We start from the raw sequence: 22,893 nt of genomic DNA, 5'->3' as shown, positions 1-22,893 counted from the left end.
GAGCTCCGGCTGTCGAGCAGCAGGACTCGGCCTCTATCCCCTGACACCTTGGCCCCATCCTTTAGACTGGGCTTGCCCCCTCCTGCCACGGTGGCCTGGGAAACCCGGGCTGGCCACCTGGTCTCCTCATGCCCAGCATCTCTGCATCTGCCCTAATTGTCCCCGCAGCCGCCTGGGCAGAGCTTCAGACAACAGCCCTTTGTTGAACCAGGACCCGGGCAAGAGTTGTTGGAGGATGCGGGAGGAGAGGTGGCAAGTCTGATGAACCTGAGGGAATAGGAAAATAAGAGCGAAGGAGTGTGGGAAAGAGGAAGAGCTCGTATTAGAGGGAGAGCAAATAAACAGGTAAGAAGATGAGTGAGGCAGTGTGTATGCAGAGGCAGGATGTGGGTGAGCAGCCAGCAAAGCAGTGTAGGAGCCTGTGTGTGCCCAAGCCAGCCACTCAGGAGGAACAAAAGAGAAAGTAGCAGGCAAAAGAGACCCCTTGTGAGAGAAGAGAAATGAGAGAACATAGGAACCGCTCTACCTGGCAGGATGGAGCATGAGCATCATGGGAGACGGGAGACATGGTCTAACGGGGTAGTTTTTTTTTTTTTTCTGATTTGTGAATATATTTATAACAAAACTCTTATTCATTAAAAAATGTTAAACCAAAGATATACACTTAGACAGTGGAGGGTGCTGTGGTGCAGCAGGTTAAGCTGCCACCTGGGATGCCAACATCCCATATCAGAATGCCTAGTTTGAGTTGCAGCTACTCCACTTTCAATCCAGCTTCCTGCTAATACACATTGTAGGAGCCAGCAGATGATGGCTGGGCCCCTGCCACCCACACAGAGACATGGATGGAGTTCCTGGCTCCTCACTTAGGTCTTACCCAACCCCTGTTGTGGGTATTTGGGGAGTGAACCAGCAGATGAAGATCTTACTCTCCCAGTTTCTCCCCATCTCCCAATTTCCCTCTCTCTCTCTCTCACTCTCTCCCTGCCTTTCAAATAAATAAATAATTCCTGTATTTTAAAAAAGAGTATTATGTGACATTGGGATTATTTTCAGAATTCCCAAATGCATAATCATTTGATTCAGAAGCAAAGCCTGCCTACTGGCATGTTGATTGTTTTAAATGTAGCCTGGCCTATCAAGAATTTGGATAGTAGTTTTTTGTTTTGTTTTGTTTTAGCATTTACTTATTTATTTGATAGGCAGAGTTACAGAGAAAGAGAAAGAGAGAGAGATCTTCCAGGTTGGGCAGCACTGTGGCATAGCAGGTAAAGCAGCCACCTGCAGTGCCGGTATCCCATATGGGCACCCGTTTGAGTCCTGGCTGCTCCACTTCCGATTCAGCTCTCTGCTATGGCCTGGGAAAGCAATAGAAGATGGCCCATGTCCTTGGGCCCCTGCATCCGTGGAGGAGACCCAGAAGAAGCTCCTGGATCCTGGCTTCAGATTGGCACAGCTCCAGCCGTTGTGGCCATCTGGGGAGTGAACCAGCAGGCAGAAGACCTCTCTCTCTCTCTCTCTCTCTCTTTCTCTCTCTCTTTCTCTTTCTCTTCTCTGCCTCTCGTTTTCTATGTAACTCTGACTTTAAATAAATAATATCTTTAAAAAAAAGATATCTTCCATCTTCTGGCTCACTCATGAAATGACATAGGCCAAGGGCTCCTGGCTTCTGGGCTGATCAGAAGCCAGAAGCCAGAAACTTCCTTAATCATGTGGCTGCAGGGGCCCAAGGACTTGGACCATCCCCTGCTACTTTCCCAGACACATTAGCAGGGAGCTGGATCAGAAGTAGAACAGCTGGGACTCGAACCAGTGGCCCATATGGGATGCTGGCACTGTAGGCAGTGGCTTTACCCATTACAGCAAAGCACCAGCCCCCAATAGTAGGGGTTTTGATCACTGTCTGTGCTTACCAACTATGCAAGAAATAAATGGGATAATTTTTAAAAATTTGTTATTTGGGAGACAGATTTCACTCCCCAGATGCCTATGACAGCTGTACTTGTCAAGCTGAAACAAGTAGCCTGGAACTCAGTTAGGGTCTCCGATGTGGGGGGCAGAGATCCAGCTTATTGAGCTGTCTCCCAGAATGCACATTAGGAGGATGCTGGAATCACAAACAGAGCCAGGCCTTGAACCTGGGCACCGCAATATGAGATGCAGGCATCCCAATAATATCTTTAACCACTGTGTCAAATGCCTGTCCTGGGATAACTTTTGCATACAGATAGAAATTTTTCATGTTTCTAAAGTAGGTAATTTAGGGTTTTCTTTTGTTTTATTTTAGATTTATTTTATTTATCTGAAAGGCAGAGTTATAGAGAGAGAGAGATCTTCCATTTGCTGGTTCACTCCCCAAATGATCACAATGTCTGAGGCTGGTCCAGGCTAAAGCCAGGAACCAGGAGCTTTATTCAGGTCTCCTACGTGGGTGCAGGAGCGCAGGCAGTTGAGCCATCTTCCACTGCTCTCCCAGGCACATTAGCAGAGAGCTAGATCAGAAGCAGGGCAGTCTCAGGGTGGGGAGGAGGCCAGCAGCGCTGCGGTGTAGTCAGTAAAGCCACTACCTATGGTGCTGGCATCCCATATGGGCACCAATTCAAGTTCTGGCTGTTCCACTTCCAGTCTAGCCTAGGCTATGGCCTGGGAAAGCAGTAGTAGATGGCCTAGGTCCTTGGGCCCCTGTACTCGCCTGGAAGACCTGGAAGAAGTTCCTGGCTCCTGGCTTCAGATTGGCCCAGCTCTGGCTATTGCAGCCATGGAAGTTGATGGAAGACATTTCTTGCTCTCTGCCTCTCTGTAACTCTCTGCCTTTCAAATAAGATTATTTGTTTACTTGAATGGCATAGTTACAGAGAGGCAGAGAGGGAGAGGGAGAGGTGTCTTTCAACCACTGGTTCACTCCCCAGATGGCCACAACAGCTGAAGCTGCACCATCCGAAGCCAGGAGCCAGGAGTTTCTTCGGGGTCTGCCCCGCAGATGCAGGGGCCCAAGGACCTGGGCCATCTTCTACTGCTTTCCCAGGCCATAGCAGAGAGCTGGATGGGAAGAGGAGCAGCCCATATGGGATGCCGGCACTTCAGGCCAGGGCTTTAACCTGCTGTGCCTCAGCACCGGCCCCTGCAGTTGGTCTCTTAAAGTCCTGGTGTTCATTGTAGTACCCTGACCTCAAGTGTTCCTGGCAAAGACCTACTCTTTTACTCTCTCCTAAGAATCAATCTCCGGCCGGCACCGCGGCTCACTAGGCTAATCCTCTGCCTTGCGGCGCTGGCACACTGGGTTCTAGTCCCGGTCGGGGCACCGGATTCTGTCCCGGTTTCCCCTCTTCCAGGCCAGCTCTCTGCTGTGGCCAGGGAGTGCAGTGGAGGATGGCCCAAGTCCTTGGGCCCTGCACCCCATGGGAGACCAGGATAGCCATTGGAGGGTGAACCAATGGCAAAGGAAGACCTTTCTCTCTGTCTCTGCCTCTCACTGTCTACTCTGCCTGTCAAAAAAAAAAAAAAAAAAAAGAATCAATCTCTAGCCTTTTGCCAGAATAGAAGGGCAGTCCCTCCATTTCATATTTCATAGAGTAGGGAATGGAGCCTGGGGGTTGAGCTTTGTCTTAGAACAGGTTTCCAACCACTCTTCCTTATTTTAGTTCCACATCCCCATTTTGCCCAGAGACCTCCACCTGGCTTCTGGGAATTTTTGCCTCTTTCCACTGCCTGAACTGGATCCAGTTTTCTGGTCATCTACCTCCGAGTCAACTACCTCCCATCATCTGCTTTTCAGCCTCTAGTCTTCTTTGCTCCTGTTATCTCCTCCCCTGTTCTCTCTGGTCTTACAGGCACATGCCTTCACATCCAGGAGAGGCAGTAACAGTAGACGTGTATTTGATTCACCATCTTTTTTGACTTCTAAAATGAATTTTGGTGCCTCATGGCCAGAAATATTGCACTTACTTGTGTCACACTTTGTTTCATTTTATTCCAGTTTTATAATTTCTTTTTTTAGGGGGAGGGGCTCCTCATCTAATGTCAACCCTTTTCATTTACTCAGTGACAGTTACCACCTCTGGTCTGATGGAAACCATAGTGCCTCACTCAAGTCTTTCTGCAGATCCTTTTATTGTTCTGTTAATCCTGGGCCAACTATGAGACTTTGTCCATATTCCTAACTTTGTCCTCCTTTTGTTTCCTTCTTTCTTTCCTTTCTTTTCCTTCCCTCCCTCCCTTCCTTCCGTCCTTCTTTCCTTTATGATTTTGAATTCTTTCAGATTTACTTGAAATCCAGAGTTAACAGAAAGAGAGAGAGGGAGGGAGGGAGAGACAGAGAGAGCTCCCATCCACGGGTTCCCTCCCAGATAGCCACAATGGCTAGGGTTTGACCAAGTTGAAACCAGAGTTTCATCCAGGTCTCCCATGTGGGTGGCTGAGGCCCAAACACCTGGGCCATCTTCTGCTGCTTTTCCAGGCCATTAGCAGAGAGCTGGACTGGAAGTGGAGCAGCTGGGACACAAACTGGCACCCATATGGGATGCTGGTGTTACAGGCAGAGGCTTTACCTGCTGCACCACAACTCAGGCCTCCTAGTTTACTTTTTTTTCCCATAATACTTCATATATAGTGCCGTAGTCCCCTTGTCTTTGAGGATATATTCCAACCCTGTGGGTTGCCTAAAACTGTGGATAATACTTAATGCTATATGTACTATGTTTTTTTATTTTTTTATTTTTGACAGGCAGAGTGGACAGTGAGAGAGAGAGAGACAGAGAGAAAGGTCTTCCTTTTCCGTTGGTTCACCCTCCAATGGCCGCCGCGGCCAGCGCACTGCGGCCAACGCACCGCGCTGATCCGATGGCAGGAGCCAGGTGCTTCTCCTGGTCTCCCATGGGGTGCAGGGCCCAAGCACTTGGGCCATCCTCCACTGCACTCCCTGGCCACAGCAGAGAGCTGGCCTGGAAGAGGGGCAACCGGGACAGAATCCGGCACCCCGACCGGGACTAGAACCCGGTGTGCCGGCGCCGCAAGGCGGAGGATTAGCCTAGTGAGCTGTGGCGCCGGCCTTGTACTATGTTTTTTTCTTACAAATACATGACAAAGCTTAATTTATGACATAGACACAGTAAGGTATTAATACTATAATTGGCTCAACCATTAAGATACCTGCATTAGAGTCCCTACTAGGTTTGAGTCCCAGGCTCTGTTTCCAATTCCAGCTTCCTTCCAGTGACCACTCTGGAAGGTGGCAAATAACGATGTAAGTATTTGGGTCCCTGCTACCCACATGAGATACCCAGAAGGAGGGCCAAGCTCCTGGCTTTGTCCTGGTCCAGACCTGGCTGTTGTAGACATTTGAGGATTGAATCAGTGGATGCAAGATACTCTCCCTCCTTATTCTTTCCACCTCCCTCCTTCTCTCTCCCTCTCTCCCTTTCAAATAAAATAAATAAAAAATTTTAAAATAATAAAAAGAATAGTTGTAACAATATAATGTAGTAGATGTTCATGAACACGGTATCTCTCTCAAAATATCTTACTATGTTTTCAGCTAAAGAAGTGAAACAGTTTTATGGCTTTTTTTTTTTTTTTTTTTTTTTTTTTTTGGTATACCCAAATTGTCAGCATCACCACTTTATGCTTTAGGGCCATTATTAAGTAAAATAAGGGTTACCTGAGCACAATCACTGTGATACCTCAGCAGTTGGTCTCATGACCAATATATCTTAAAAGTGACGAAAAGGCAGGGAGCATATGTAGCATGGATTTGCCGGACAAAAGGGTGATCCACATCCCAGGTGGAGGGTGAAAGGTTTCATCATGCTAATCAGAACATTGTGCAAGGGCCGTCACTGTGGCTCAGCAGGTTAATGCCCTGGCCTGCAGTGCTGGCATCCCATATGGGTGCCAGTTGAAGACCTGGCTGTTCCTCTTCCGATCCAGCTCTCTGCTATGGCCTGGGAAAGCAGTACAAGATGCTTGGGCCCTTGGGCCTCTGCACCCACGTGGGAGACCCAGAAGAAGCTCCTGGCTTCGGATTGGTGCAGCTCCAGCCATTGTGGCCAATTGGGGAGTGAACCATTGGATAGAAGACCTCTCTCTCTCTCTCTCTCTCTCTCTCTCTCTCTCTGCCTCTCCTCTCTCTGTGTAACTCTGACTTTCAAATAAATAAATCTTTAAAAAAAAAAAAAAAACAATGTGCAATTTGAAAGTTACAAATTGTTTATTTCTGGAATTTTTCATCTAGTATTTTGGGACTACAATTGACTGGGTAATTGAAGTCACAGGAAATGAAACCATGGAAAGGAAAACTGTAGCTGCGGGGTAGGGGGGACACTACTGTAACTTCAGTAGTTAGAAATTTATCACCTTCCTTGCATGAAAAAGGCACAGTCCTTGCCCTAGGAAGCTTACAGTCTATCATGTAATGGGCTTACATGGCAATACATGTGTCAAGGGCTGTGACAAGGGCCAGCATAAGGACTGTGAAGCACAGTGGCAGGGCATCCACTGTAGTCTTAAAGGATCAAAGAAGACTTCCCAGAGAAGGTGACATTTAAGAAAAGACCTGAAAGGGGCCGATGTTGTGGCATAGTGGGTTAAGCCGCTGCCTGCAATGCTGGAATCCCATATGGGCACCAGTTCAAGTTCCAGCTGCTCCTCTTCTGATCCTGCTTGTGTACCTAAAAAGGCAGCGGAGGATGACCTAAGTTCTTGGGCCCCTGCACCCATATGGGAGATCCTGATAGAACTCTGGCTACTGGCTTCAGCCTGGCCCAGCCCTGGCTGTTGTCGCCATTTGGGGAGTAAATCAGCAGATGGAAGGTCTCTCTGTCTCTCTCTAACTCTGCCTTTCAAATAAATAAAGTCAATCTTAAAAAAAAAAAAAAAAAAGAAAGAAAGAAAGAAAGAAATGACCCTAAGGCTGAATGGTAGTGAAGCAAGAGAGAAGTCAGGGTAGGGCCGGCGCCGCGGCTCACTAGGCTAATCCTCCGCCTTGCGGCGCCGGCACACCGGGTTCTAGTCCCGGTCGGGGTGCCGGATTCTATCCCGGTTGCCCCTCTTCCAGGCCAGCCCTCTGCTGTGGCCAGGGAGTGCAGTGGAGGATGGCCCAGGTGCTTGGGCCCTGCACCCCATGGGAGACCAGGAGAAGCACCTGGCTCCTGCCATCGGATCAGCGTGGTGCACTGGCCTCAGCGCACCGGCCATGGCGGCCATTGGAGGGTGAACCAACGGCAAAGGAAGACCTTTCTCTCTGTCTCTCTCTCTCTCACTGTCCACTCTGCCTGTCAAAATAAATAAATAAATTTTAAAAAAATTAAAAAAAAAAAAAGAAGAAGTCAGGGTAGAAGAGTAATAGGTACAAAGGCCTAAAAGAGGAAAACGTTATGTTTGATGCAGAGAATACTATGAGTGTCCTGGGACAAGGGCCAGATTTCAAGGGATGAGGAGTAAGGTAACAGGATCCAGATCATAAGAAGTTTGTAAGGTAAATTAATGTGGTTTACTGCAAAAGGCTGTAACTTCTTCCCCTTTCTCTCTGCTTGTTCTTTTGTTTTATAATTTTGAAGCTCCTCCTGTCAAAAGGTCAGCTCTGTTTTTGTACCCTTTGGATCTTGGGTTGGCTATGTAGCTTCTTTGACCAATGAGATGATGTGAACAGTCTTAGAAATACTTGAGTATTATATTTTACTTTCTGCTTCCCCTGGCAACACTACGACAATGACCATATGAGAGAGTGCAGGCTGGATGATGAGAGTCACATAACTAAGTTTCCACATCACCCCAACTAACATTGAACCAGTGTTATGAGGCTGTCTTAGATCACTTCAATCTGATCAGAGAAACCATCCAGCCATGCCATAGAGTTATGAGAACTAACAAAGATTTGTTGACTGAAAATGCTGAGTTTTGGGGTGATTATGATACAGCCAAAGCAATAAAGATTATAAGTGAGGGTGTGATGTGTTCAAACTAGCATGGTGTAGGGGCTGGCGCTGTGGTGTAGCTGGTAAAGCTGCTACCTGCAGTGAGTGCCAGCATCCCATATGGACACTGGATCAAGTCCCAGCTGCTCCACTTCTGATTGCTCTCTGCTATGGCCTGGGAAAGCAATAGAAGATAGCCCAAGTCCTTGGGCCCCTGCACCTGTGTGGGAGACCCAGAAGAGGCTCCAGGCTCCTGGCTCCTGGCTTCAGATAGGCACAGCTCTGGCCATTGCGGCCAACTGGGGAGTGAACCAGCAGACAGAAGACTCTCTTTCTCTTTCTCTCTCTCTCTCTCTCTCTCTCTCTGTCTCTCTGCCTCTCCTCTCTCTGTGTAATTTTGCCTTTCAAATAAATAAATAAATCTTAAAAAAAAAAAAAAAAAACAACTAGCATGGTGTAAAGATCTCACTGGCTTCCAGGAGGAGGGTGGTTTGGAGGAAGATGACTCTGGAAGTGGAGAGGCTAGGAGGGAAGCCATTGTAGTTGTTCTGGGTGACAGAGGATAGCAGCCTGAACTAGGATGGTGAGAGAGAGAGAAGTGAATTGTTTTAGAAGATATTTGTGAGGTAAATTCATAAACTGGTTATTGTCTGGATTTGAGGATGATGATAATGGTGGAAAGGGATGAGTAGTGGGTGCTCCCCTGACTCCCAAGTTCTTCTGGCTTGGCTGGTTGAATGGATTGTGGTGCCAGTCATTGAGAACCTAGGAGAGCAGACAAAGTTTGGAAGAGAATGTGAACTCAACATGAGTCATATTGAATGTGTAATGCATGGAGACTGGAGACAGTCGAGTGGAGATTTCCTTTAAGCAAAGGAAATCAACAGGTCAGGTGAATTCTAGAGAGGGGTCTGGACTGGAGATAGATTTGGAAGTCATAAAGATCTGATGGCATTTCCTAGACCAAAGGCCAGTAGCTTGGGAAGCAGAGAAACAAGGACAGATCCCTAAGAAAAGCTGGTACACCAAGGGTGGACAGGGAAGGGGACCCTACACAAGATGAGAAACAGGGAGATTTTATAGTTACTTTCAGTTAATGTTTTAGATAGAGTGTCATACTGTTGATGTATTATGGTTGACCTCTCTTGGCACCAAACCTGCATGTTCAGATACCTTCCACACACCCTCACAAAATATCCTGCTGCTACTTCACATTTGGTGATTCCAAAGACAAAATACAGATTTTTTCCAGACCATAACCACTGGTCTCCTGTGTTCCCTCTTTTCTGTAAATGGCACCACTGCCCTCCAAGTCATCTTTGATTCCTGCTCCCTTATCTGTATATATTCAATACATTGTCAAATATTAATTATACCTCTGCAGTCTCTTGTGTCCGTCCCCCCCCCCTTTTTTTTTGACAGGCAGAGTGGACAGTGAGAGAGAGAGAGATAGAGAGAAAGGTCTTCCTTTGCCGTTGGTTCACCCCCCCCCCCAATGGCTGCTGTGGCCGGCGCACCGTGCCGATCTGAAGCCAGGAGCTAGGTGTTTCTCCTGGTCTCCCATGTGGGTGCAGGGCCCAATGACCTGGGCCATCCTCCACTGCCTTCCCGGGCCACAGCAAAGAGCTAGACTGGAAGAGGAGCAACCAGGACAGAATCCGGCGCCCCAACCGGGACTAGAACCCGGGGTGTCGGCGCCGCAGGCAGAGGATTAGCCTATTGAGCCACGGTGCTGTCCCCCCCTTTTTAAAAGATTTTATTTAGCCTTTTTCACCAAGATGGCGCCGAAGGCGAAGAAGGAAGCTCCTGCCCCTCCTAAAGTCGAAGCCAAAGCGAAGGCCTTGAAGGCCAAGAAGGCAGTGCTGAAAGGCGTCCACAGCCACAAGAAGAAGAAGATCCGCACGTCCCCCACCTTCCGGCGGCCCAAGACGCTACGCCTCCAACGGCAGCCCAAATACCCTCGGAAGAGCGCCCCCAGGAGAAACAAGCTTGACCACTATGCCATCATCAAGTTCCCCCTGACCACGGAGTCGGCCATGAAGAAGATAGAAGACAACAACACACTGGTGTTCATTGTGGATGTCAAGGCCAACAAGCACCAGATCAAACAAGCTGTGAAGAAACTCTATGACATTGATGTGGCCAAAGTCAACACCCTGATCAGACCTGACGGAGAGAAGAAGGCGTATGTGCGGCTGGCTCCTGACTATGATGCTCTGGACGTTGCCAACAAAATTGGGATCATCTGAACGGAGTCCAGCTGGCTAATTCTAAATATATGTTTTTTCACCATAAAAAAAAAAAAAGATTTTATTTATTTGACAGGTAGAATTACAGACAGTGAGAGAGAGAGACAGTGAGAGAGAGAGAGAGACAGAGAGAAAGGTCTTCCTTCCATTGGTTCACTCCTCAAATGGCCGCAATGGCCGATCCAAAGCCAGGAGCCAGGTGCTTCCTCCTGGTCTCCCATGCGGGTACAGGGGCCCAAGCACTTGGGCCATCTTCTACTGCTTTTCCAGGCCACAGCAGAGAGCTGGACAGGAAGAGGAGCAGCCGGGACTAGAACCAGCGTCCATGTGGGATGCTGGTGCCCCAGACGGAGGATTAACCAAGTGAACCACAGCGCCGACCCAGTTGGTCCCCTTTTTTTTACAGCTCTAAATAACAACAAGATTTAACCTTTTTTTTCTTTTCATTTATCCTCTTGTAATAACCTAACTATACCATATTCTGATTCCCTATTCCAAGTCACTCAGCCCTTTTAATTGCCCTAATGAGTCGTTTCTGATATTGGCATTCCCTTACTCAAAAACTTTAATAATGGGTTACTCTTTATCCTGAGCACTTTAAACTCTTCAGTGGGATGAGCATTTGGTGCAACAGTTAGGTGGCCGTTTGGGGTGCCTGTGTTACGTACAGAGTGCCTGGTTTGAATCTTGGCTACTCTGCTTTCCACCCAGCTTCCTGCTAATGTGTACCCTGGGAGGTAGCCGATGTTGGCTCACACACTTGTGAGTTTCCACATGCTTGCCACTTCTGTGGGAGATCTGGAAAGAGTTCTGTGCTTCTGGCTGCAGCCTGGTTCAGCTCTGGCTGTTGTGGGTATTTGGGGAATGAACCAGTGGATTAAAGATTTCTGTCTTTCTGCCTTTCAAATAAAATGAAAATAAATAAGTAAAATCACAATAAGCCCTTCACAGTATGGCCAAAGTTTATTCTTCCGAAGCATACTCCATACATTAGCAAACACTAGGTTCATCAGCCCTTTGTGTTTAATAGGCTTTCATAACTCCTACAGCCTTGTTCATCCTTTACCTTCAGCCTAGAATGCTGTTCTCTGTCCATCTTTTTGTGTGTGTGTGAAAATCCTATCTGTATATCAGTGACTATTACAAGCACCATCAGAGCCTTTCTCTGTCTCACCTGATACTTGTGATCTTGCCTGTATGCCAGCCTTCCTCCATCCCCTACTTTCCTTCCATCTATATTGGAACCCCACCAGTTGGGGTTCAGTGTTAGGAAGCCGAACTTGCTCTAGCTATTTTTGAAAGTGCCTTCAGTAAGCATTGGATGCTCCTAATGATATTCTGAGATATTCTATACTTAATTATAAAAGCCTGAGTGGGGAGGAGGGAAGAGATAAGCAAAGTTAATCAGTTAACAGCTTTGGGCAAAGCCGACACAAAGACTGTTTCACATTCCTGAATGTGTGTTGAAACCTGGACTTAAATCCCATTACAGCTGACCACCAGGGCCACCTGCACCCTGTTTATATATAAACTTTCCAAACTGTTCACCCAACCGGTACAGAAGCAACAATTACCTCCCTTTAAGGACTGCCCTCCTGTTGCAAAGCCCCTTCCCCCTTGCTTATCCTCCTCTGATCTATAGCCAGTGTAGGTTCTATGTAAACGGCTTAGCCTTTCATTCCCCAAATTTCTATAATGATGTTAGCTCTGGGTCCACTGACCACTTTCCAATTGCTACTAAGCCCTGCTTCTGGTAGTTGCAAGAATTTGTCCCGGGACCTGGTCCTTGTTGTTGTTGTTTTTCCCTTGGCTGTCATTTGTTATGACTAAGTAAACCTTTTTGCCTAAGAGATCTGAAAGTGGGCTGGTGTTACACAGCAGGTTAAGCTGCCATCTGTAAACCCAGCATTCCATATGGGCACTGGTTCAAGTCCTAGCTGCTCCACTTCCAACTCCTTGCTAATACGCCTGGGAAAGTAGCAGAAGATGGCCCAAGTCTTGGGTCCTGCCACCCACATGGGAGACCTGGATGAAGCTCCTAGATGGGAGATGTGTGTATGTGTGTGTGTATGTGTGTGTATGTGTCCCTTTCTGTCTGTAACTCTAACTTTCAAATAAATAAATAAGTCTTTAAAAAATAAAGATGACAAGGTCTGAAGAATTTAAAAACAACAGCCTGTAGGCTAATCCTGCAGCATTAACTTTCTAGAACCTCTGTCAACTGGCTCACCAGGAGAGCAAGTAGAACTGTCCCACTAGGGAAGCTAAGCTGCCGCCACCTACAGCTGCTTTTTAGTACTTAGGAAGCTATTCTGGGACGCCTGAATGCTGCTGCATAAAACCTGGTATTTCCACAGCTGTGCTCAGCAGCAGAAAAAAGAACTGCAAACACCAGGGATGAGGCCTCTTCCACACTTCCCCATTCACATCAACCACGAACGCATCTAATTGGTAGAGTCAAATCCAGACATAGACCCCCACGCAGGGGAGTCTGGGAAATGTAGTTTTAAGCTATAGTACAGGCCGGCACCGCGGCTCACTAGGCTAATCCTCCACCTTGCAGCACCGGCACACCGGTTCTAGTCCCAGTCGGGGCGCCGGATTCTGTCCCAGTTGCCCCTCTTCCAGGCCAGCTCTCTGCTGTGGCCAGGGAGTGCAGTGGAGGATGGCCCAAGTCCTTGGGCCCTGCACCCCATGGGAGACCAGGGTAAGTACCTGGCTCCTGCCATTGGATCAGCGCGGTGCGCTGGCCGCAGCGGCCATTGGAGGGTGAACCAACGGCAAAGGAAGACCTTTCTCTCTGTCTCTCTCTCTCACTGTCCACTCTGCCTGTCCAAAAAAAAAAAAAAAAAAAAAACACAAAACTATAGTACAGAAGTCTACTTATGAAGAGGTTGGAATGGATGTGAAGTCCACTGTTTCTTCCATGGTCATTTACTGTGAGCCGGGAGCTGTTGTACCTGTAATACTTTTCCTAAGTAACCTTAGTATATAATTTAACCTTACTGAATTAATAAATTACTGAATAATCAAGTCCTCTAAGGCAGGAGATATGTATGAGTAATTTCTAAACCCTCCTGAACACAGTAAATACACAGAATTCTCTATAGGGTGTAATAACTGACTGTTTGATAAGTGAGTGAAATTTATTCATCTTGCCAAGAGTAGCACCCCTACTTGTATTTAAGGAAAACCTTTTAAAATTAATCCAAGACAAGGTAGTAATTAGAAGGGAGTATGAAAAACTCTAAGGGAAAATTAGATTTATTTACATGAAAAATAGAAATTGGAATGAGACTTTGGCTGCAAATTACTCCTTTTTTTCTCAACACTGAAAAAAAGAGAGCCTGTGGAGGGCCTGTGTTACAATAATGTCAGGAATAATGGAGGAAGTATCCTATGGGGAATGTGCACCTGCCATTGTTGAGAGTGAGACGATTAAGGTGATGGGTTTAACTGTGATCTATAAACTAAGATCTCCTTATTAAGAATAAAGGCAGGGGGCCAGGGCTGTGGTGTAGTGGGTTAATCCTCCGCCTCTGGGGCTGGCATCCCATATGGGTGCTGGTGCTAGTCCTGGCTGCTCCTCTTCTGATCCAGCTCTCTGTTGTGGCCTGAGAAAGCAGTGGAGGATGTCCCAAGCACTTGGGCCCCTGCACCTGTGTGGGAGACCTGGAAGAGGCTCCTGGCTCCTGGCTTCGGATTGGCCCAGCTCCAGCTGTTGCAGCCATTTGGGGAGTAAACCAGTGGATGGAAAAGCTTTCTCTCTGTCTCTCCCTCTCTCTGTCTGTAACTCTGCCTTTCAAATAAATAAATAATAAAATATTAACATAAAAAAGAAAGGCAGATGACCTACTGTGCTGATTATGATAAGGCAGAAAGGAAAAAATAGTTATTAGAAAACTTGTGGGGCCGGCATTATGGCATAGGGGTAAAGCTGCCACCTGCAGTGCCGGCATCCCATATGGGCGCCAGTTCGAGTCCCAGCTGCTCCACTTCCAGTCCAGCTCTTTGCTATGGCCTGGGAAAGCAGTGGAAGATGGCCCAGGTCCTGCACATATGTGGGAGAACCAGAGGAAACTCCTGGCTCCTGGCTTCAGATTGGTCTAGCTCCAGCCATTGTAGCCATTTGGAGAGTGAATCAGCGGATGGAAGATCTCTCTCTCTCTCTTTCCCTCTCTCTCTTTCTCTCTCTCTGCTTCTGCCTCCCTGTAACTTTGCCTTTCAAATAAATAAATAAAATTTAAAAAATAAAAGAAAATATGTGCATTTGGAGAGCAAGAGGGACTATCATGCCATACAACTAGATAGCAAGTTTGATCAGTTTGATCAACTTGACTTCATGGCTGTTGACACATGAGAATGTAAAGACTGTAAAAATGAATTTCAGTAAGGGTTTGAGTGGTAACTTGTTACATTAAGATACAACAAATAATATATATTATATTGGAAATCTTTTCTTTATCTGAAATAAGAGGCTCACCTAAAGAGACATTTCTGGGGAGGAGGAGTGGTAACCTCAATTCAGAGTTTAACTTGCCATGTGACCTTGGGCTGGTCTTTATTGGCGGACTTCCCACATCTGTGTGCCCTCTGGAGCTGGAGGTTCGTCTGTCCCAGGGGTTCTAAACCTTGCCTTAGAATCCCCTGGAGGCTCCTTGCGCCTTCTCTGAGCAGCAGCAGCAGCCTTGGTTCCCATGAGTCCCAGGGGTGCTAATGATGCCCTTCTGAAGAATCACACCGGTGTACCACCTGTGTGTGCAGAATGGGCTCAGGCTGGCCTGAAAGTCTGCTGCTCCTCCTCTTTTCCCTCTTTAGATTAGTAACTCCATCATTGACCCAGGGGCCCAGGCCAGAAATGCGGAAGGAGAAGAGTAGAGTAGCCCCAAGACTTCTCTTCCTTGCCTATCTCCACACACAGGCACTGTGGATTCTGCCTCCCCAAGGACTTCCCAGTAGGGCCTGGAGGGGAGGGGGGTAGGTTTTAGTTTTATTCCAGGCTCTTGCTATGCACAAAGATAAGAATTCTGGGTGCTGACGTATATAAGTAACTTTTACTCAAAAGGTGAGAAAGCAAACACACACACACACACACACCCATCTACACACACACACGAGCATGGGTTGCCTCACAGAGAGATACCTGTCATCAGTGGGCAGTGGACCAAAAGGAGACAGGGATTGGGGAGGGGAGACAGAGAGAGCACCCCAGTACCTCCTTTAGTTGTGGTCTCCATTGGAAGAGAGAGAGAGAGAGAGCGCACCTCCTTTTACCAGCAGGGAATGGGGGTGTGGAGGGTGCAGTTTGCCTCTGTAGGCATGAAGCTACCAGGGAGTTTTATGATACCTCCATAAAATTCCTCAGTGGATCTTAATATACATATTTCTATAGCATTTTTCCCCAGGTCCCCGATGAAGCAGTTGAATCCCAGGAAAGAGAGTGCTTTTGATTGGCAAGTAGATAGAATTACAGCAGTACCTCCAGCTCAACAGATGCTAGCTGACTGCTTAACCCACATCACTTGTCTTGTTCCATCCTATAATAGCCTTTTTCCTTTACCTCCCTGTCCCCCTTTGCCCAACCTCACCCCAGGCAATCCATTCTTTTTTGTTTTTAAAAAATTTTTTTCATTTATTTGATAGACAGAGATCATCCATCTAGTGGTTCACTCCCCAAATGCTTGCCAGGGTGTGGGCCAAGCTGAAATCAGGAAACTGAAACTCAATCCGTGCCTCCCACTTGGGTGGCAGGGTCCCAACTACTTGAGCCATCTCTTGTTGCCTCCCTGGGTACACATTAGCAGGAAACTGGATCCGATACACAGTGGGAACCCAGACACTTCACTATGGGACCCAGACTTTCCAAGCAGCATCTTAATTACTGTGCCAAATGCTTACCCCCTAGCCAATCCATTCTGCAGATATTCCTAAAATTTAAACATGCTGGTAACATTTCTGTGCTCAAGATACTTTAATGCCTTCCCATAGTTTTTTGGGTTTGTTTTGTTTTTACAGAGTTATATATAGAGACAGAGTTCTTCCATCCACTGGGTCACTCCCCAAATGACTGTGATGGCCAGAGCTGGACTGATCTGAAGTCAGGAGTCAAGGGCTTCTTCTGGGTCTCCTACATGGGTGCATGGGCCTAAGGACTTGGGCCATCTTCTGCTGCTTTCCCAGGCTATAGCAGAGAACAGGATCTGAAGTGGAGCAGCAAAGACTCAAACCAGCATTCATATGGGATGCTGACACTGCAGATGATGGGTTTATCTGCTACTCCACAGTGCTGGCCCCCTTCCCACAGTTTTTAAGATAAAATTTAGGGGCTGGCGCCATGGCTCACTTGGTTAATCCTCCACCTTGCAGCGCTGGCATCCCATATGAGCACCGGGTTCTAGTCCCGGCTGCTCCTCTTCCAGTCCAGCTCTTTGCTGTGGCCCGGGAAGGCAGTGGAGGATGGCACAAGTGCTTGGGCTCCTGCACCCGTATGGGAGACCAGGAGGAAGCACCTGGCTCCTGGCTTCGGATCAGTGCAGCGCCCCGGCCGTGGCGGCCAATTGGGGGGGTGAACCAACGGAAGGAAGACCTTTCTCTCTGTCTCTCTCTCTAACTCTGCCTGTCGGGGAAAAAAAAAAAAAAGCATATGCCAGGACCGGTGCTGTGGCGCAGCAGGTTAATGCCCTGGCCTGAAGCGCTGGTATCCCATATGAGTTCCGGTTCAAAAGCAGTGGAAGATGGCCCAAGTCCTTGGGCCCCTGCACCTGCATGGGAGACCCCGAGGAAGCTCCTGGCTCCTGGCTTCAGATCAACACAGCTCCAGCCATTGCGGCCAATTGGGGAGTGAACCAACAGATGGAAGAACTCTCTCTCTCTCTCTCTCTGCTTCTCCTCTCTCTGTGTAACTCTTTCAATTAAAATGAATAAATCTTTAAAAAAAAAAAAGAGCATATGCCATTACTAATCACTTAGCAGTACATTTCTGCTCCTTTAAAATCCAGCTCCATACTGGCTACTTTCTGTGCTCCACCTCTTGGTTCCAGTAGCATCCTGATCCTCTGTGTAGTATTGCATTGTAACCATCTGTTGATTGGCATCTCATTTTCTCCCTTCTAGAAAATAGGGCCACATGGGGATTCTGAGTGAGGAGTGGGCGGGGCCTGGAAATCTGCGTGCCCAACAAGCTCCTGGGACATTCTGAAGACTCCAGCCTTGGTTTTAAGTGGTGCCAGACGCTCTTCTAGTCATCTGGAGTGCAATGGAGGCAAAGATCCCTACCCTCTAGGAGCTTGCTTTGTCAAGCAATAAACAAATACAAGCAGGAAATCACTGCATATTTTAGAAAGTGATGAATACTATGGAAAAGTTCAAACTGTGAGTGGGGGCTGGGCGGCATGTGGCACTGCAGGTTAAGCTGCCTGTGTTGATATCCCTTATCAGAGCACTGGGTCTAGTCCCAGCTGCTCTGCTTCTGACCCTGCTCCCTGTTAATCTGGGAAAGCTGCACATGGGAGACCCAGATGGAGTTCCAGGCTCATTGTGGCCATTTGGGGCGTGAACTAGTGAGTGAGTGGAAGATCTCTCTCTCTCCCTCTCTCTGTCACTCAGCCTTTCAAACAAACAAATAAAATAGTTTTTTAAAAATCATCTTCTAAGGGAAAAAAAAAAGAATAGTGAGGGCACTTTCTTATACTTTGTCAATATTTACTACTAAATTACTACAAGTAGTAATTTATTTAATGTGCACAATATAAATAAGCCAGGATTTAAAAGGCAGGATTTAACCTGCACTGAGTCAGAAGAGAACATGAGATTTGTGAAATTCAGGTCTGATTTCCTTTATAAAGTTGGCAATAAATGGCTTTCCTTTAGTTCAACAGGAAAGATACAATTTAGTAGCTCAGGGAATTGCTTTCAAGGAGTCAAAAGTAAATTATGTTGACATAAATATTTTACTACTATATTTGAAAAAGAAAAAAAAAGGAAACCAAAACTGTTTTGTACTTATCTACAAGACTGAATTAATTTTATTATTTACAAACAACAACAAACGCTTTTACTCCAAAACTTCTTATGTCCTCACCTCCTCATTTTGATTTTTTGTTTGTTCACATTTTCACTTTTAGGTAAAAAGACCTAGGTCCTTTTATCACAAGACTTTTGCTTTGCCTCTCTGGGGTGCTTCAAAGTAAGACAATCTGTTTCAGTGGGGAAAATCACGCCTTCATCTGTACTCTCAAACCGCTTAATCAAAAGATCTACTGTTTCACCATACACAGTCTTAAAAGTCAAAATTAAGTCACCTACAGAGTCAGCTAAAGGAGCGATTAGCGATGAGCTTGTTTGGCACAGCAGTGGGAATGGTTTCGGAAAGTCCTACCGCAAGGAAAGAGTTTTCTTTCACTTGTTAAAATCTGGAACTGCGCTAATTCTGTTGACTGTCAGTTCCTGCAGGGTGTTTACACAAAGGTACTTCTAAATGAAGAGTCATTTTTAGAGCAATTAGAGAAGAGGCTAGACAGAGAAAGGGGACTGGGGCCCGCGGGCCAGGGTGAAGGTTTATTGACGGGACAGGGTCAGGCGTCCCCTCCACCACCACAGCCCCCGCGCACCTGCCCTCCGGATACACCCAAGACCTTCCTGGCCCTGGCTCCCTGCCCTGAGCCAGTCCCCAGAAGAGTGTGCAGAGGAGGAAGAGGAGGGCCAGTTCTGCCTACACACAACAGTTCAGTATTGCAATGCAAGCTTGAAAATATCTGTGGGTCTTTTTCTGCTCCAGATGTTGTATCCCTTTAGGAAGAAGAAACTTTAAAACACACAAAGAATTGTCTGTTCTTTCCACTTTGTAGTTTGTAGTTATTATTGCATCCTGAAGAAAGAAATTGCCTGGGTAGAGCAGTCTTTTAGTTTCGTTTTTTAGTTTTGAGTTACAGGTTTCTGGCAAGCCCCCTGACCACTGCTGTTACCTGGTGGCGCCTATATTTCATCAAATTTAGACAGGCAGACTACCTGGATCCAGGCCCAGATGAACTGCAGGGACTGATACATCCATCCCACCCCTCCCCCAACATGCTCCTGCCTATCCCTTTAAGGGAATCTAAGACTTGGAGTTGCCGGATCCCCACGGGAGCTGAAGAAAAATGTGTTCTGGCATTCGCTGTAGCCCTGTGGTTTCCTCAGCCCTGCTTGCCCAGGGGCTCATGAACATCCCAGCAGTGCCCCCACTTCTCCCGGTTTAGTAATTAATGGAGGAAACATTATTTTGTTTTAAATAAAAACAAGCAGAGACATCTATCAGTACCCACTGTCAGGGCAGAATTTGTTTGACATCTTGTGATTGCTGCTTACAAAAAGAATGACAGCAGTTATTAAACAAATAAGCTGTTTACTGGTAGTTTTCAGATATCAGAGGAATATCCCTGGTAGTCTTGCTGCCTTTGCTTGCATGAGTAGGAAATAATAGAAGCATTAAACCTTGAAATCTGTGTTGTATTAGATTTGGAGTCATAATACAAATTCAAATGTATGCTTTTTAGCTGTGTAATATACTAGGAGCTTTTCTTTTTATTAGACAATATTTCAAACATTTGTTTTTAAGATTGCAGGGGGAGTATTACCAGTCAGTGTGATTGAACTTAATTGCATTTTTTATGAAAATTGTTTTTAGTCTATTTAAATGCATTAATAATTCTTTTCCTGTATTCTAGCTATTCCTGTAGTTCTGCCTTGATAAAAGGTTATGGAAAATTTGTCTATTTGCTTAAAAAACAGAATCATGAATTTAATTTCAATTTAATTGAGAACTTTTGAAATGAGAATGTGAGACTTAGTCAAGTGGGGAAAGCATTGACTGACTGTTTAGGAAGTAAAGTTTTTGTTCTCATATCACAATAATGTGATCTAAGAAAAATAATTCATCGCTGTTTGGCCAAGTTACCCACGAGGGAAGTGTTACTGTGATGTCAGATGACATAGAAGCATTGCAAGCTTCCACAGGCACTGGGTGACAGTGGGGATTTGCTGAGAAGTGAGGAGAGAGCGCCTTTTGGAATGTTGGTAATCGTCTGTATCTTCTTAGGTGCTTGGTTGCACAGGTGGTTGCATTTGTCAGAACTCATTGAATGCTACACTTCAGATTTGTGCAGGTCAAGTGGGCATTTGTCCTAGCAGTTAAGATGCTGGTTAGCACACCACCAGCCTCCCATATCAGAATACCTGGGCCTGGATCCTGGCTCCAGTTCCCAATCCCAGCTTCCTACCAATGCATACCCTGGGAGGCAGCAGGTGATAGCTCAAGTCGTTGGGCCCCTACCACTCACAGAAAATTAGGTTGAGTTCCCTTCACCCAGCTTCAGCCAGGGTACATCTAGGGAGTGAATCAGTGAATGAGAGCACTTGATCTATCCATCTGTCTATTTATGTATCTATCATCTATCTTTCTATCTCTTTGACTCTCAAGTAATTTTTTTTTTTTTTTGGCTTGGGGGGCCAGTGTTGTGGTATAGCAGGTTAAGCCGCTAACTGGGCTGTGATACTAACACCTAATACTAATGTGCCTGGGAGGCAGCAGGTGATGGTTCAAGTACTTGGATTCTGTTACCCATGTGGGAGACTAAAATGGAGTTCCTGGCTCCTGGCATCAGCCTGGCCCAGCCCTGGCTGCTATGGCCATTTGGGAGGTGAGCCAGCAGACAGAAGATCTCTGTGTCTCTCTGTCCTTCTGCCTTTCAAATAAATAAATGAATGAATAAATGAATATTTTAAAGAAGTGGATAGATGAGTATTGGAACATCTTAGAAGTGTGATAGAAGAAAATACAGTAAAATGTTACCTGTGAGGTTTAGATTGCAAATGTGAGTATTCACCATAAAATTCTTTCAATGTTTTTGTATGTTTGAACCTTTTTATGATAAAATCTTGGAGAAAATAAAGGCACTAGCTTTTGCTCATTTGGGTCTGTGTACTTCCATTTTTAATTTCCATCCATAATTCAAAGTCAGACCACCTGGATTAATGCCAAAAAGTGGGAGTGGTGTGAATGTAGCCGTTCAAATAAATAGAAAAAAGCCTCATACATTCTCGAGTTGCCTACCAAGAGACCACTGCCAAGCATGGAAGCCGAGAATGTCTTTAAAAACGAAAAGAGCTCTGAGAAACCCAAGCCAGAATGCCCAACCAGTGACCTCTCTTGAGTAGATAAAAACTGGCCTCTGGAACCCTTACCATGGAAAAGGATATGGCCTCCTGGCACATGATCTTCGCCAAGAGCAAGCAGGTGCTGCCCTGCTCTGTGCCTTATATTAAGGCCCTATCAAATGAAAATGGGCTTTCAGTTTTCCGCCAAATCCCAAAGATTTGGCCATGAGCTCCTCTACTTTTATCAGAATGCCAAGCTATCTCTTATATCCTGATGGAACCTTCTTTTAAAAGATATCTTGGGGCTGGTGCTGTGGTGCGGCAAGTAAAGCTGCCGCCTGCAGTGCCAGCATCCATATGGGCGCTGGTTTGTGTCCTGGCTGCTCCACTTCCAATCCAGCTCTCTGCTATGGTCTGGGAAAGCAGTGGAAGATGGCCCAAGTCCTTGGACCTCTGCACCCTTGTGGGAGACCCGGGGGAAGTCTGGCTCCTGGCTTTGGATCGGTGCAGCTCCAGCCGTTGCGGCCAATTGGGAAGTGAACCAGCAGATGAAAGACCTCTCTCTCTCTCTCTCTCTCCCTCTGCCTCTGCCTCTCTGTAACTCTGCCTTTCAAATAATTAAATAAATAAATCTTTTTAAAAAAATCCTTTAGTTAAAACCAAGATTCTTGGTTCCAATCTGGATTTTCTAAATCTGTATTTCTATAGTAGAACTCAGACATCTGCATTTTAGTAAGTATCCAGTGTAATACCATTGTAGTTATTGGACCACATGAAACATGTCATAGATATATTTTGATGGGTGTTACATTAACTGAGAGAATCTAATTTTTTTTGCTTTGAAAATTATTATTTGAGAGTCAAAGAGAGAGACATATATGCAGAGACAGACAAAGCGAGCTCCCATCTATTGGCCCGCTCCCCAAATGCCTACAACAGCCAGGACTGGAGCAGACTGAAGCCAGGAGCCTAGAACTCAATCCAGGTCTCCCACATGGATGGCAGGAACCCAATTACTTGAGCCGCCACTACTACCTCCCAGAATCTGCATTGACAAGAAGCTGGAGTTGGGAATGAGAGCTAGGATTTTAACTCTGGCACTCTGATAGGGAATATGGACATCCCAGCTGGCATGTTAACCCTTAGGCCAAATACTTGCGCCCCCTTTTAGCTTTTGTCATGAAATTATTTTCAAATTTCTCAAACTTCTTTTTAAAAATGTTTAATCATTTTTATTTATTTGAAAGACTATGTGATGGTGGGGTTGGGGGCACCTTCTATTTGCTGGTTCACTCCTCAGATGTCTGCAACAGCTGGGTCTGGGCCAGCCAAAGCCAGGGGTCAAGAATTCCATCTGGGTCTTTTATGCGGGTGGCAGAGACCCAAGTACTTCAGCCATCATCTGTTGCCTCCCAGACATTTCTGGATTGGAAGCAGAGGCGGGACTCCACAGCAGGCCCTCCAGTTCACAATGTGGGCATTGCAAGCTGCAACCTAACCAACTGTGCCATAATGTTTTAAACACACATTGGAGAGAATAGATTAATGAACTGGGGCTCATCACCCTACCAGTAATCTTGGTTCTCCTCCATACTCACCTT

The 22,893-nt window shown here is 46.3% G+C and overlaps 2 protein-coding genes across 6 annotated transcripts in view; both read left to right on the top strand.

The window, feature by feature from the left end:
- The window catches only part of METAP1D (methionyl aminopeptidase type 1D, mitochondrial), a 99,238-nt gene that overhangs the window by 18,333 nt on the left and 58,012 nt on the right, over positions 1–22,893 (top strand). The window lies entirely within an intron of this gene.
- On the top strand, positions 6,377–11,769 carry LOC108176858 (large ribosomal subunit protein uL23-like). Its single transcript, XM_070070692.1, has one exon. It carries the CDS (start codon positions 9,689–9,691, stop codon positions 10,157–10,159), a length of 471 nt encoding a protein of 156 aa, XP_069926793.1. The 5' UTR covers positions 6,377–9,688; the 3' UTR covers positions 10,160–11,769.

The sequence above is a fragment of the Oryctolagus cuniculus genome, chromosome 3, assembly GCF_964237555.1.
Source record: "Oryctolagus cuniculus chromosome 3, mOryCun1.1, whole genome shotgun sequence".
In the NCBI taxonomy this organism is placed as follows: domain Eukaryota; kingdom Metazoa; phylum Chordata; class Mammalia; order Lagomorpha; family Leporidae; genus Oryctolagus; species Oryctolagus cuniculus.
The sequence above is the reverse complement of the archived record's forward strand: the minus strand, read 5'-3'. Positions and strand labels throughout refer to the sequence as shown.